Source organism: Hemitrygon akajei, chromosome 19 (assembly GCF_048418815.1).
Source record: "Hemitrygon akajei chromosome 19, sHemAka1.3, whole genome shotgun sequence".
NCBI lineage: Eukaryota > Metazoa > Chordata > Chondrichthyes > Myliobatiformes > Dasyatidae > Hemitrygon > Hemitrygon akajei.
Window position 1 is genome coordinate 56209851 of NC_133142.1, and position 13484 is coordinate 56223334.

General features: G+C 40.6%; 1 protein-coding gene across 7 annotated transcripts in view; it reads right to left on the reverse strand.

Moving 5' to 3' along the window:
• Nucleotides 1-13484, reverse strand: part of dock3 (dedicator of cytokinesis 3) — a 968429-nt gene that overhangs the window by 427469 nt on the left and 527476 nt on the right. For all 7 annotated transcript variants that reach the window (XM_073072555.1, XM_073072554.1, XM_073072550.1 and 4 more), the window contains exon 10: nt 6865-6946. In XM_073072555.1, the coding sequence (XP_072928656.1) occupies nt 6865-6946 (82 nt within the window). The remainder of the gene's footprint in view (nt 1-6864; nt 6947-13484) is intronic.

The window sequence follows — 13484 nt, forward strand, 5'->3', positions numbered from 1 at the left end:
CTTTATCTAGAGCTGAGGTCCAGCCAAAAAAGTGTCAGTGGTCCATAAGATAAAGCCAACATGAAGAAATGTGATATTGCAATAAATACATAAGAAGAAAGCTTCAAAGTTCCCAAACTATATTGATCCATCACATGGTGCGAAAGATGGGAGAGAAATTTAATCTTAGGTGCAAAAACTGAACATTTGCAGGAGTATTAGCCTCAGAATATTTTCTCTCCTTTTCATTTGTTCTTACTGATAGTATGATTGATTGATTGGTTGTCCATCATATCTGATGATTACAGAAGAAACCTGTGCGGAAGAATTTTAAAATGGAAAAGCCACTGCACTGGGGCAGTTCCACTTACTTGACCTTAGAAGTCCAGGTCCAGTGATGCGAGTAGTTATCACCACTGGGATCTTCCTTGGTTGCAGTGGATGATCATAACTTTTTCTGTGTCATATGTGCCATAGGAGACGGCAGGAACGGGGTACTGATTGTGGATGATCAGTCATGATCACAGTGAATGGCGGTGCTGGCTCAAAGGGCTGAATGGCCTACATTTGCACCTATTGTCTATTGTCATATCATGTCCTTAGCTCTCCATGAAGTGTTGCACAACCACCTTCCTGTCTATAGAATCGCACTGTTGATTCATTCTCCTGTCGGTCTGCTGGAGCTGACCTTGCATGCTAGGACAGGCATATCTCACTGGGATATGAGGCCCTCTGACTACCCTCACCTGGTTTAACCTGCCTATCAAAGCAGTGTATCTCTGGTGAAAGGACTCATTCCCATTCTGGAGTAGCATACTCACCTTTAGTCCTCACCAGACATTCAACTCTCATTCATGGTTCCAAGTAGCTATTTGCATGTGACAGCCACTACTGGTTTGTTTCTACTGATTATAATTAAATTAAGTATGCAGAGGCACCTCTACTGCACTAGTATTGCTTGTAATTAGTGTTAAGTTTCCAGCTTGGATGCCAATAACCTTGCGAAGTAGAGACAGGCTTTCAATCTGACCTGTTACTCATACTTTATTGATTTGTGGTAAAATATGCCTTCTAGGAACAATTTGTAAAAGCTACACCAAATTTCCCCACATGGTCAATCTTTTAAATGCTAAGAGGCATTTTTATGTTGGAAACACTAAGCAGGTCAGGCAGCATCCAGAAGAACATAATGAATAGAAGCAGACACATTCTATTTAGGCCTTCACACCTTCTTGGCCATTCAAAAAGACCAAGACTGATATTTCACTGCAGTGTCATATTCCTGCAGCAACTTCCCCCTTTCTTAAAACGTAACAATCTTTATCTTGAATATATACTTAGTGACAGCTCCCACAGTCCCCTTGGGAAGAAAATACTGAAGATTCACAATATACCTGGTGAAGAATCTTCTTCTCACTTAAATAATGAATGGTAGATTCTTTACTAGGACACTGCAACCCCATGTTCTGGATATCTTCTTCCTCGTCTTAGGTAATCTCTTGGCATCAGGAAATTCTTCCTTCAGTTGTGTGAGACCTGGGGAATCTTCCATAAATGTTGCAGAATGTGTCTGATAGGTCATAACGGGGTGGTAAGGGTAGAGTAGCAGTAGTTTAAGATGTGGTGTGCCCCTTAAGTAAAGCTTCTGTGTGCTCTCAGTGCACAGCCTTGATGTCCTCAATGCCATCCCAAACGTTCCTTCACTTTAAACAGTCAAAAACCAAATGTTCCTAGGAGTTGGTGGAGATGTTCTGTCTCTTTATGGAGGCTTGGAACATCCTTAAATCTTATCCTGTCTCTGCCAGGTTATTGCCTCCCAAAACAGAGCTTGAAGAAGAATGTATGTTCTAGGAACCTGATGTTGGGGATGACTGCCCAGCATTTTCCATTGAGGATAACAAGAGTCTCAGTCCTGAAGATGTTGACTCAGGAGAGGACACAAATTAGAGTCATATGAAACTTCATCCTTACACCTATTCTGCCATTTAAGCTCTTCCCAAAGGACAACTTCCACATCCTAGGAATCATTACAGTAAACATTTGTTGCATTCAGTCTCATCAGGGCACCATAAAATTTATGTAGGGTGTCTTTACTCCTGGTCTCAAATTCTCTTGCAGTTACATTATGGGACTAATTGCTTTCTGTACCTGTACATTAACTTCCAGTGATTTGTGAACATAATCACCTAGTGTGGCATCACCTATTAATCTCACATTGCTTAAAATATTACTCTACATGTCTGGTTTTCTATCCACCAAAACTATTACCTCAATTTTTTGCACATTATATTCGATCAAACTAAACAATATCTCAGTATATATCAATTTCTGTTTCTTCTGAAGCCTCTCTGTTTTCTCCTGACAGCTCTAATACCAATCTGCGCTATATTACTTGGTAATTTGACTAATATTGTAATTGACTCCCTCCTCCATATCACTGAGAGAGATTGTGAGTAGCAGTGGTCTAAGAATAATTCCCACATGCGATAATTTTATTTGATAATGTAGTTTGTGGCACATTAACAAAGGCTTTCTGAATGTACAAGATCATTACATCAACTTGTTCCCCATGATTCATTTTGCTGGTTACAACTTTTAAGAAAACATTCCAACATATTCCTCAAACAAAATTTCTCCTCTCTGATTCATCTTACTATTATTTTCTAAATGGCCTGTTGGCCATGGTGAATTTTAAATATGGAAGAAAATGTTGAACTTGAATGGGTCAAGGACAGTGGAAGCAGTCAGATCAATTGCCTTGGTTCCTGTCATGTGATTGTAGATGGAGACTGCAATTTTGTGGAACTGTTTTACATCCTTCATTTTGTGAGATGAAGTTCTTCACTTACTATGTTTTAAAGTAAACGCAATGTTGCTTCAGATAAAGGAGTGATTTGAGCTGGTTACTGAAGAGAACAAAAGCTGTAAGTTACTGCTTGTCAATGGCTGGAAAGAGGGCAATAAATAGAGCCAATAAAAGGTGTTAATGTTCAGACTCATGACCTACAGCCAATGACACTGGAATGCAATATTTGAATTAGTAAGGGACGAATATAAAAGTGGACACTTCAAATATGCTATCAGTGATAACTCTCTCAAGAGACCCACCATTGCAAGGAAGAATCCCCATACCAGGGGCTGGAAAAAGGAAGGTTCCAGCATCTGGTGATGGAATTCCCCTATTCCATTGTTTATAAATTGGACATTTTGTCTGAGTGAGTATTGGTACAAAGGAAACAGCAGAATTCATGTTGTAAGTTGTTGGTCTGGTGTCAAGACAGTTTCATTGTTGTTTATGCAGACAATAACGTATGAACTTCCATTAATTACGAGTTGCAGTGACTTGCCTAACCTAGTTCCACTGACGAATGGTCAACAGCCTGTGACCATTTGTTTCCCAAGAATTTTGGTGTTAGGCCAATCAGTCTGTAGTTAGTGGGTTTCAATCTGCAGGTGTCTGAATCAATAGAATGTTGGAAGTTAGCAACTGGTGTATCCACTATATCCATCACCACCTCTTTAAAAACCTTGAGATGCAGGTCATCATAGTTTGGAGATTTTTGGCTTTCAGTTCCATTAATTTATGCAATACAACTTCTTTTCACTATCACTATCTAATTTCTGTGACTTTTTTCATCCTTTCTAGGTAACTATCTTCCATTAAATTCAGATACTTATTCCCATTTCCTTGTCCCCTGATACAAGGGCTTCTGTCTCAGTCCCATAAAAAACCTACATTAACTTTAAGCCTTTCTTTTCCTTTATACATCTATTTAGACACATTTGTGTTGGCGCATGGCCAAGTGGCTAAGGCGTTGGTCTAGCGATCTGAAGGTTGCTAGTTCGAGCCTCAGCTGAGGCAGTGTGTTGTGTCCTTGAGTAAGGCACTTAACCGCACATTGCTCTGTGACGACACCGGTGCCAAGCTGTTTCGGCCTTTGCCCTTCCCTTGGACAACATTGGTGGCATGGAGAGGGGAGACTTGCAGCATGGACAACTGTCGGTCTTCCATACAACCTTGCCCAGGCCTCAGTCAACATCAAAATCGATGGACAGCCGAAGAAGTATATAGACACTTGCTTAGTATGTTTGTATGCTTCTTACCATATTTCTTTTGTATTCCACTTTTTCTTATCAATGCCTTGATACTTTTTTGCTGAACTTTGGATTTTTTTTCTGTTCATGAGGCATGTTGCTCTTATCAGAAATTATACAACAATAGCTTTAGTCTAGCAAAACCCTTAACTTCTGTTGTTAGCCACAGGATTACAGTGCTTCAGAGCTTTTTGTACCTTAGGGAAATAGACATTATTCATAATCTCTGCATAAATTCTTTAAATGTTAGCCATTGCTTGTTTTCTTCATGATTCTTGGAACAATGTCCCAATTAACCAAAGCCAACTCATAACTTTAACCTAATGACCAAACACAATTTTCTCACAGAAACAAAAATGCAACTTTATTGCATACAGATGGTATAGCTCATTACAAGATAAAAAAAGACAACTTTTGTGACTGCAGGGTGAACTGAGAAACAATGCAGCTAATTAAGTATCTTCTTTGACACCTACATAAACACTGAACTTCTCTGCTACTCTCCGATATTGAGCCATTTGATTTTCTCCAACTACTCAAGAGGCAAATGGGTCAGAATTTTCTATCACAACCAGAAGAAAATAATAAATCAATATTAAATCTGTTTATGAGAATCATGACAGTTTCACTTAATTCCCTACTTGGAGGTGCTGAAAATCTTTTTAAGGCCTAACACTAACTGATAGGCCTTATTATACAATGAGTAATTACTAATATACTGGCAAACAATACAGTACTTAGCAACAACTGCTGTCATTAAAATACATTGTATCACTTATAAGAACAAACCTAATCATAAAGACAATTATTACGTGCAAGATCAGTCAGAGAATGGCATTTTCTTCATTGAGGACTGATTTGTGCAGTAATGTGCATCCCACATGTTTAATTTTGATGATCTTTTAATTATTTTATCTTTTCTTAACATCTTTTTTAATGTAAAGAGATGGAGCTGGTAAGGGAGAAATATTGCCCAACGTTTTAATCATGTCAATGCTATTTTTTCCAGCATTACGTGACTAGAAGTCAATTGCGCAAGAAAATATAGTAACAACTATTTCATGATAATTTTGTGTCACACATGAAATTCAACAGGCATTTTGTGAGACTGAAGCTATTTCCCCATGAATGGTACATGGTCATTCTCTGCACACTCTCCTTCTGAAGCACTGCTGGAGATGGAGACAAAGCTATGTAACAGTAATCATCATTGGTCACTCCTGTAACAAATATATTTTAACAATGCAGCAAAGGATTGGCAAGCTTGTCCCTTACTTTTGAACTTTGGGAACTGTTTCACTACAATGTCGACTACTGACACTCCTCCAACTCTTCTTTCTAGTCCACTCACCAAACTCCTGATGCCACCTACCTTTGGCCCCTACCCCTATGTATGCTGAAATTTCTACGTAGACTTTTCTAGAAGTGCTTTGAGAGGCTAGTCATGGCCTCCAGAGAATTTCTACCCACTGCAATTCACTTACCACCAACACAGGTCCACGGCAAATGCCCACTCCCTAGGTTTCTACTCACCTCTGGAGCACCTGGACAGTAAAGCCACCTACTTTAGATAACATCTTTTACCTCAATGTCAAGAAAAGAGCTGGTCAGTAACTTCAGGAAGCAGGGTGGGGTCTTGTTTACATCAACAGTTCTTAGGTCAAGAAGGTTGAGAGTTTCAAGTTCCTTGCAGTGACCATTACCTGTCTTAGTCCAAGCACGTAGACAACATGGCCAAGAAAACTCATCAATGCCTTGGCTTATTCAGAAGACTAAGATATAATTTGGCATTTTCCAAGCAACACACACACAATGCTGGAAGAAACCGGCAGGTCAGGGAGCATCTATGGAAATGAATAAAAAGTCAAAATTTCAGGCTGAGACCCTACTTCAGGACTGAAGAAGGTTCTCGGCCTGTAACGTCGATGTTGACTGCTTATTAATTTCCATAGATGCTGTCTTTTTGTTGAGTTCCTCCAGAATTGTGTGTGTGTCTGTTGCTTTGGATTTCCAGCATTTGCAGAGTTTCATGTGTTTATGATTTGGCATTTCCCCTTTGACTCCCATCAATTTTTTATCGGTGCACTATAGAAACCATCTTATCTGGATGCATCACAGCTTGATTTGGCACATGACTGCAAGAAACCGTAGAATTGTGGACACAGCTCAGCACATCATGGAAACCCGCCTCCCTTATATTTCTCAATAAAGCAGCCAGCATAATCAAAGACCCTATCCACCCTGGACACACTCCCTTCTCTGCGCTCCCATCTGGCAGAAGATATGAAAGCCTGAAAGCACTTAACCACCAGGGTCAAGGACAGCTTCAAACACACTGTTAAAAATCTACTGAATAGTTCCCTAGTATGATAAGATGGATCTTGACATCACAATCTTCCTCTTTTTGACCCTGCACCTGAGTGTCTGCCTCACTGCACTTTCTCTGTAACTTTAATGCTTTATTCTGTATTCTGTTATTGTTTTGCTTTGTACTACCTCAATCCACTGTTTTAATGAATCAATTTGTATAAATGGAATGCAAGACAAGTTTTTCACTGTACGTTAGTACATTTGACACTAATAAACCAACTTATCTATTTTCTTATGTTAGTTCTAAACCCTGAACATGAACCAAAGCATGTCGTTGCAAGCCTTCCGATGAGTTTGATGTATGGTTAAACAAAATCTCTAAGACAATCAGTTTGTACACAAGAACCAATATTAAGTTTAATTTTAAATCCAAAGTATTAAGAATTTTTTGAAAATGAAGCATTGAGCCCATCACATTACCGTAAACAGTGCACATAGCCGCTCTATCTTCTCTGGGTTTCTCGGCATTCCATTCTTGTTCAGCCTCACCATAAACCTCTCACTGCAGAAAGAAAGAAAATGCATTGAAGATTTTTTCTGAGAATACTAGAATATGGTTACATTTTGGAAATTTGCTTGTAGGAAATATTCACCCAAGTATCATTTTTAGCAGGACCTATTACCAGGTGTGTGAGACATATTAACTGAGAGATACCAATAATCGTGATTTTCTGCAGTAGAGCATTAAAGGAACATTGGCAGTAGAAGCTGGATTAATTTACTGTCTGTCGCCCCTCCTCCACCATTCAAAACGATTAATGCAGATCTATGGTTAGGCCACACTTAGACCCCCTCCAGTTTGCCTACCATCCCCGACTAGGAGTTGAGGATGCCATCGTCTACCTGCTGAACCGTGTCTACGCACACCTGGACAAGCTGGCGAGCACTGTGAGGGTCATGTTTTTTGACTTCTCCAGTGTGTTCAACACCATCCGCCCTGCTCTGCTGGGTGAGAAGCTGACAGTGATGCAGGTGGATGCTTCTCTGGTGTCATGGATTATTGATTACCTGACTGGCAGACCACAGTACGTGCGCTTGCAACACTGTGTGTCAGAGTGGTCAGCAGCACTGGGGCTCCACAGGGGACTGTCCTGTCTCCCGTTCTCTTCACCATCTAAACCTCGAACTTCAACTACTGCACAGAGTCTTGCCATCTTCAGAAGTTTTCTGATGACTCTGCCATAATTGGATGCATTAGCAAGGGAGATGAGGTGGAGTACAGGGCTACAGTGGGAAACTTAGTCACATGGTGTGAGGAGAATCATCTGCAGCTTAATGTGAAAAAGACTAAGGAGCTGGTGGTGGACCTGAGGAGGGCTAAGACACCGGTGACCCCTGTTTCTATCCAAGGGGTCAGTGTGGACATGGTGGAGGATTACAAATACCTGGGGATATGAATTGACAATAAACTGGACCGGTCAAAGAACACTGAGGCTGTCTACAAGAAGGGTCAGAGCCGTCTCTATTTCCTGAGGAGACTGAGGTCCTTTAACATCTGCCGGACGATGCTGAGGATGTTCTACGAGTCTGTGGTGGCCAGTGCTATCATGTTTGCTGTTGTGTGCTGGGGCAGCAGGCTGAGGGTAGCAGACACCAACAGAATCAACAAACTCATTCGTAAGGCCAGTGATGTTGTGGGGGTGGAACTGGACTCTCTGATGGTGGTGTCTGAAAAGAGGAGGCTGTCCAAGTTGCATGCCATATTGGACAATGTCTCCCATCCACTCCATAATGTACTGGTTAGGCACAGGAGTACGTTCAGTCAGAGACTCATTCCACTGAGATGCATCACTGAGCGTCATAGGAAGTCATTCCTGCCTGTGGCCATCAAACTTTACAACTCCTCCCTCAGAGTGTCAGACACCCTGTGCCAATAGGCTGGTCCTGGACTTATTTCCACTTGGAATAATTTACTTGTTATTATTTAATTATTTATGGTTTTATATTGCTATATTTCTACACTATTCTTGGTTGGTGCCACTGTAACGAAACCCAATTTCCCTCGGGATCAATAAAGTATATCTGTCTGTCTGTCTTAACTCAATCACTTTCCTGCACTAACCCTATATCCTTTGATTCTCTTCTATTCATTCCTGTTCCGAATATACTCAGTGTCTACATCCCCATAAAAAGAGAATTTCACACTTCTGGTGAAGAGATTTTTGTTCACCTCTATCATATTAGGCCAACTCATTATTTAGAAACAGTGATGACTGGTTCTAGGCAACACCACCAGGGAAAACACCAAATTTACATCTCAACCAGTTAAGCATCGGAAAAATATTTTCTATTTTAATGAGATCACTTTCCATTCTTCTAAATTCTAGATTAGGTCCTGGCTGTCTTAATATCCTAATGTTGTCAGAGAAAGATGATATTTTGCAGCCAGCTCCCAAGGGAACACTAAAATATTCTCGTACTTAACTTTTAAAACTGAAGTCTACAGCAACAATCTTTCAAAAGCAGCTTAAACACATTAACAATCTTATTATTACAAGACAGACCCCACAGACTTGACAGAGCAGACCACCCAAAGAGTGAGTACAGCACAGAGGCTTCTGCTGTGCCAAAAAAAAGTTACTGGGGAAGATTTCAGGTAAAACTGAAGGGTTGATGCTTCATGATGGATGGAGCATGTCAGAATCACTAGCAATAGTCATTAAAGCCTTGTTTTTCTTTGGCACCAGGATGATAGTTGTCTTCTTAAAGCAGGCACAAATCTCAGACTGAAGTAGGAAGAGGTTAAAACATATGTAAATACCCTCACCATTGGATTGGTATAGGATCTAAGGAGATGGCCAGGGACACCATCCCAGTTAGATGGTTTCTGCAAGTTCACTCTCGGGAAGACTGTGGATTCAGATGCACCTTATTTATTGTCTACCTGCACTTAATTCAGTATCCTGCACTGTATAATGAATTGATCTGTGTGAACAGTAGGCAAGACAAGCTTTTCATTATGCCCTAGTACATGTGACAATAACAAACCCCTTCACTTCAGCAGCATCCTCCAGGCTAATGAGAGACATGGGCACTCCCAGCTCTTTGGATAGGCGCTCCAGTCTGAGGGTTTCACCATCTACTACATGGATTGGTTTGTATGTTCTCCGGTTTCCTCCGGTTGCCCCAGTTTCCTTCCACATTCCAAAGAAGTATCGTTTGGTAGGTTAAACGATCATTGTAAATTGTTCTGTGATTAGGCTAAGGTTAAATCTGGTGCGCTGGGCGGAGCGGCTCTAAGAGCCCGAGGGCCTACTCCGCGCTAACAATAAAAATATATACTCATCCTGTTACTGTATATTGTCAGCTACAATATTTATCAGTAATCCTAGAGATCATACAGTCATAGAACATAGAAATCTACAGCACATTCCAGGCCCTTCGGCCCACAAATTGCCTAAAATTACCCTATCACATAGCCCTCTATTTTTCTAAACCCGAAATACCCATCTAAGAGTCTCTTAAAAGACCATATAGTATCCGCCTCCACCACCACTGCCGGCAGTGCATTCCACACACCCACCACACTATGTGAAAAACTTACATCTGTACCTACTTCCAAACACCTTAAAACTATGACCCCTTGTGTTAACCATTTCAGTCCTGGGAAAAAGTCTCTGGTTATCCACACAATCAATGCCTCTCTTTGTCTTATACACCTCTATCAGGTCACCTCTCATTCTCTGTCGCTCCAAGGAGCAAAGGCCAAGTTCCCTCAACCTATCCTTATAAGGCATGCTTCTCCAATCCAGGCAACATCCTTGCAAACCTCCTCTGCACTCTTTCTATAGTATCCATATCCTTCCTGCAGTGAGGCATGGTACTCTAAGTGGGATCTGACCAAGGTCTTATATAGCTGTAACATTACCTCATGGCTCTTGAACTCAATTCCATGGTTGATGAATGGCTTCTTAACAACACTGTCAACCTGCGCAGCAACTTAGTGTCCTATGGATATGGACCCCAAAATCTCTCTGATACTCTACACTGCCAAGTGTGTTACCATCAACACTATCTTCTGTCTTCAAATTTGACCTACCAAAATGAAGCACTTCACACTTACCTAGGTTAAACTCCATCTGCCATTTCTCAGCCCAGTTCTGCATCCTATCCATGTCTCACAGTAACCTCTGACAACCCCTACAGACAATCCACAAAACCCCCAACATTTGTGTCATCAAGAAGCTTACTAACCTACCCTTCTATATTTTCGTCCAGGTCAATTATAAAAAGAGTCAAAGAGAGGTAAAAAATGTAAACAAGTCCTTCAGACCATGGCCCAAATCCATTATCAAGCAGCTATTTACACTAATCTTGCCCTAATCCATTTTACTCTTTCAGTTATTCTAACAACTATCTATTCTAACAGATATAGTTCTACTAATAATCTACACATTTGGGTCAATTTACAATAGCCAATTAACCTATAAACCAACATAATTAGTCAAGCAAATATAATCCACATTTGTATCTGTAGCACAAAACCTCTACCTTGAAATTCATATTAATTGAGTTAAAGGAGAATTGGTATGTCACCAAAGACACTCGCAAATCTCTACAGATGTACCGTGGTGAGCATTCTAACTTGTTGCATCACCATCTGGTATGGAGGGGCCACTGCATAGGATTGGAAAAAGCTACAGAAAGTTGTAAACTCAGCCAGCTCCATAAAGGGCACTAGCAACCCAACTAGTATCCAGGACACCCTCAGAAGGTGATACCTCAAAAATCCATCATTAAGGACCCCCCCCCAAACCCCCAATAATCCAGAACATGCCCTCCTCTCATTGCTACCATCAAGGAGGTGGTACAGAAGCCCTAAGGCACACACTCAAAATTTCAAGTACAGCTTCTTCCCCCCCCCATCAGATTACAGAATAGATAATGAACCAATGAACACTAACTCAGTATTTTTCCCTCTCTTTTTTACACTACTTATTTAATTTAGGTTTCTGTTTTCATATATATTTATAATTTATAGTTCTGTTAAGTATTGCAATCTACTGCTGGCACAAAAAAATACCAAATTTCATGACATATGCCAGTGATATTACACCTGATGCTGATTTTGACAGAGGCTACATTCATCTAGTAGTATTTCAGTGCTGTAGCTGTAAGAACATAACAACTGAAACCAGAGTTTGCCACTGATACCTGTTCTACTATTCAATATGATCATTGTTGATCTTTCATTGGAGAGAGTCCAGGGGACGTTCACAAGGATGATTCTGGGAATGAAGAGGTTAACATATGAGGACCATTTGGCAGCTTTGGGCCTGTACTCACTGGAATTTGGAATGCAGGGGGATCTCATTGAAACCTACCGAAATTTGAAAGGACTAGATAAGGTGGATGTGGAGAGGATGTTTCTTATGGTGGGGTGTCTAGAACTAGAGGGCACAGCCTCAAAATTGAGGGACGACCCTTTAGAACTGAGGTAAGGAAGAATATTTTTAACCAGCGAGTAGTAAATCTGTGGAATCCTCTGCCACAGACTGCTGTGGAGGTTAAGTCCATGGGTATATTTAAGGCAGAAGCTGATCATTTCCTGATTGATCAGGGCATCAAAGGATATGGTGAGAAGGTAGGTGTACGGGGTTGAGTGGCAGATATCCCACCCTGCAAAAACTCATTTCAGGGAGGTAGCACCATCAATTTGTGGGAGACTCCTGGAACTTCTGGGAGAGGTGGGATGTCTGCAATAGAGTAGCTCCTTAGCAGCTAGCCAGCTAGTTTAAATAATGTTAGCTATGCTAATGAACGAATGACACTTGTTAAACTCATATCAACAGTCATTTAACCCACCATGGGCAATAGAAAAGTCACTGTTGCAAACAGTGCAGCGAGCAATACTGTCATTATTTGACCCCTATTAGGCAGGGGTAAACTTCAGTGCCGTCTGGAGTGAAGTATGTTTTATATTTTCTTTTTTTGGAACACTCTGCCATGGTGCACTCTCTCGCGATCTCTCATGTGCTCTCTCGCTCTCGAAAAAATCAATTTCCAGGATATTGTATATAATTTGCAGGCGTCAGGGAGCCACTATCAATATGCAGGAGACTCCCGGAATTTCCCGGAGAGGTGGGATGTCTGGAGTGGGTTCCAGGATCAGCCATGATGGAATGGCAGAGTAGACTTGATGGGCTGAAAAGCCTAATTCTTCTTCTATATCTTATGGTCTATCCCTTATTCTGCAACTGTAACAGATCATTCTGGCAACCAGCCAGGTGAAACATCAACACTACATCTCTCAAGCCCTGTATGAATTTTGTATGTTTTAATAATTTTGCCAGCTTTCTCAAAGCCAAAGGCTTTAAAATACAAATAATAAATGCTATTGACATACTCAGCAAAAAAAGTAACAAATATAATACAGCAGCATGATGACACAACTAGTAGAGCTCTAGGGACCATGTTCAATCCTGATCTCTCGCTGTCTGTATGGAGTTTTCAATCTCCCCTGTGACTATATGGATTTCCCCAACTTTAGTGTAAATGGGAGTTTGATTGGCAGTGTGGATTTGTTAAACCGATCTACATTTTTCTAGTGATGTAGTAAGTTCTGTTCCATGTTACAGTTCACCAAATGTTTGTTACAGTTCTTTTGTATATTTTGTTTTGAATGATGAAAGGACCAGTGGAATTGCACACATACAGCTGGAGTCAACAGACTGTGAAATCAAATGTATTATTGAATTTTAATTAGAAAAAAAGTAACTGCAGAGAAAAACAGTGAACAGCAACTTCCACTGACTTTGTGATTTTCCCACCAGACTGCATGTGTGTCTCCCATTGTACTGTGGTGCTTTATCTTTTATGTTAATTGTGTTGCAATAAAGACAATTCCAACTGTCTTAATTGCTTGTTGTGTCTGCACATTAACTTTCAGTGGTTCATGTATATGTCTGAACTTGAGTTTCTAACTCTTGACCATACAAAAACACTCCGCTTTTCTATTTTTTTCTAACAAAATATATGCTGACTGCTATGTTCTTGCCCAATTCATTTCAACTGTATATATTCCCCTACCTGCACTGCAC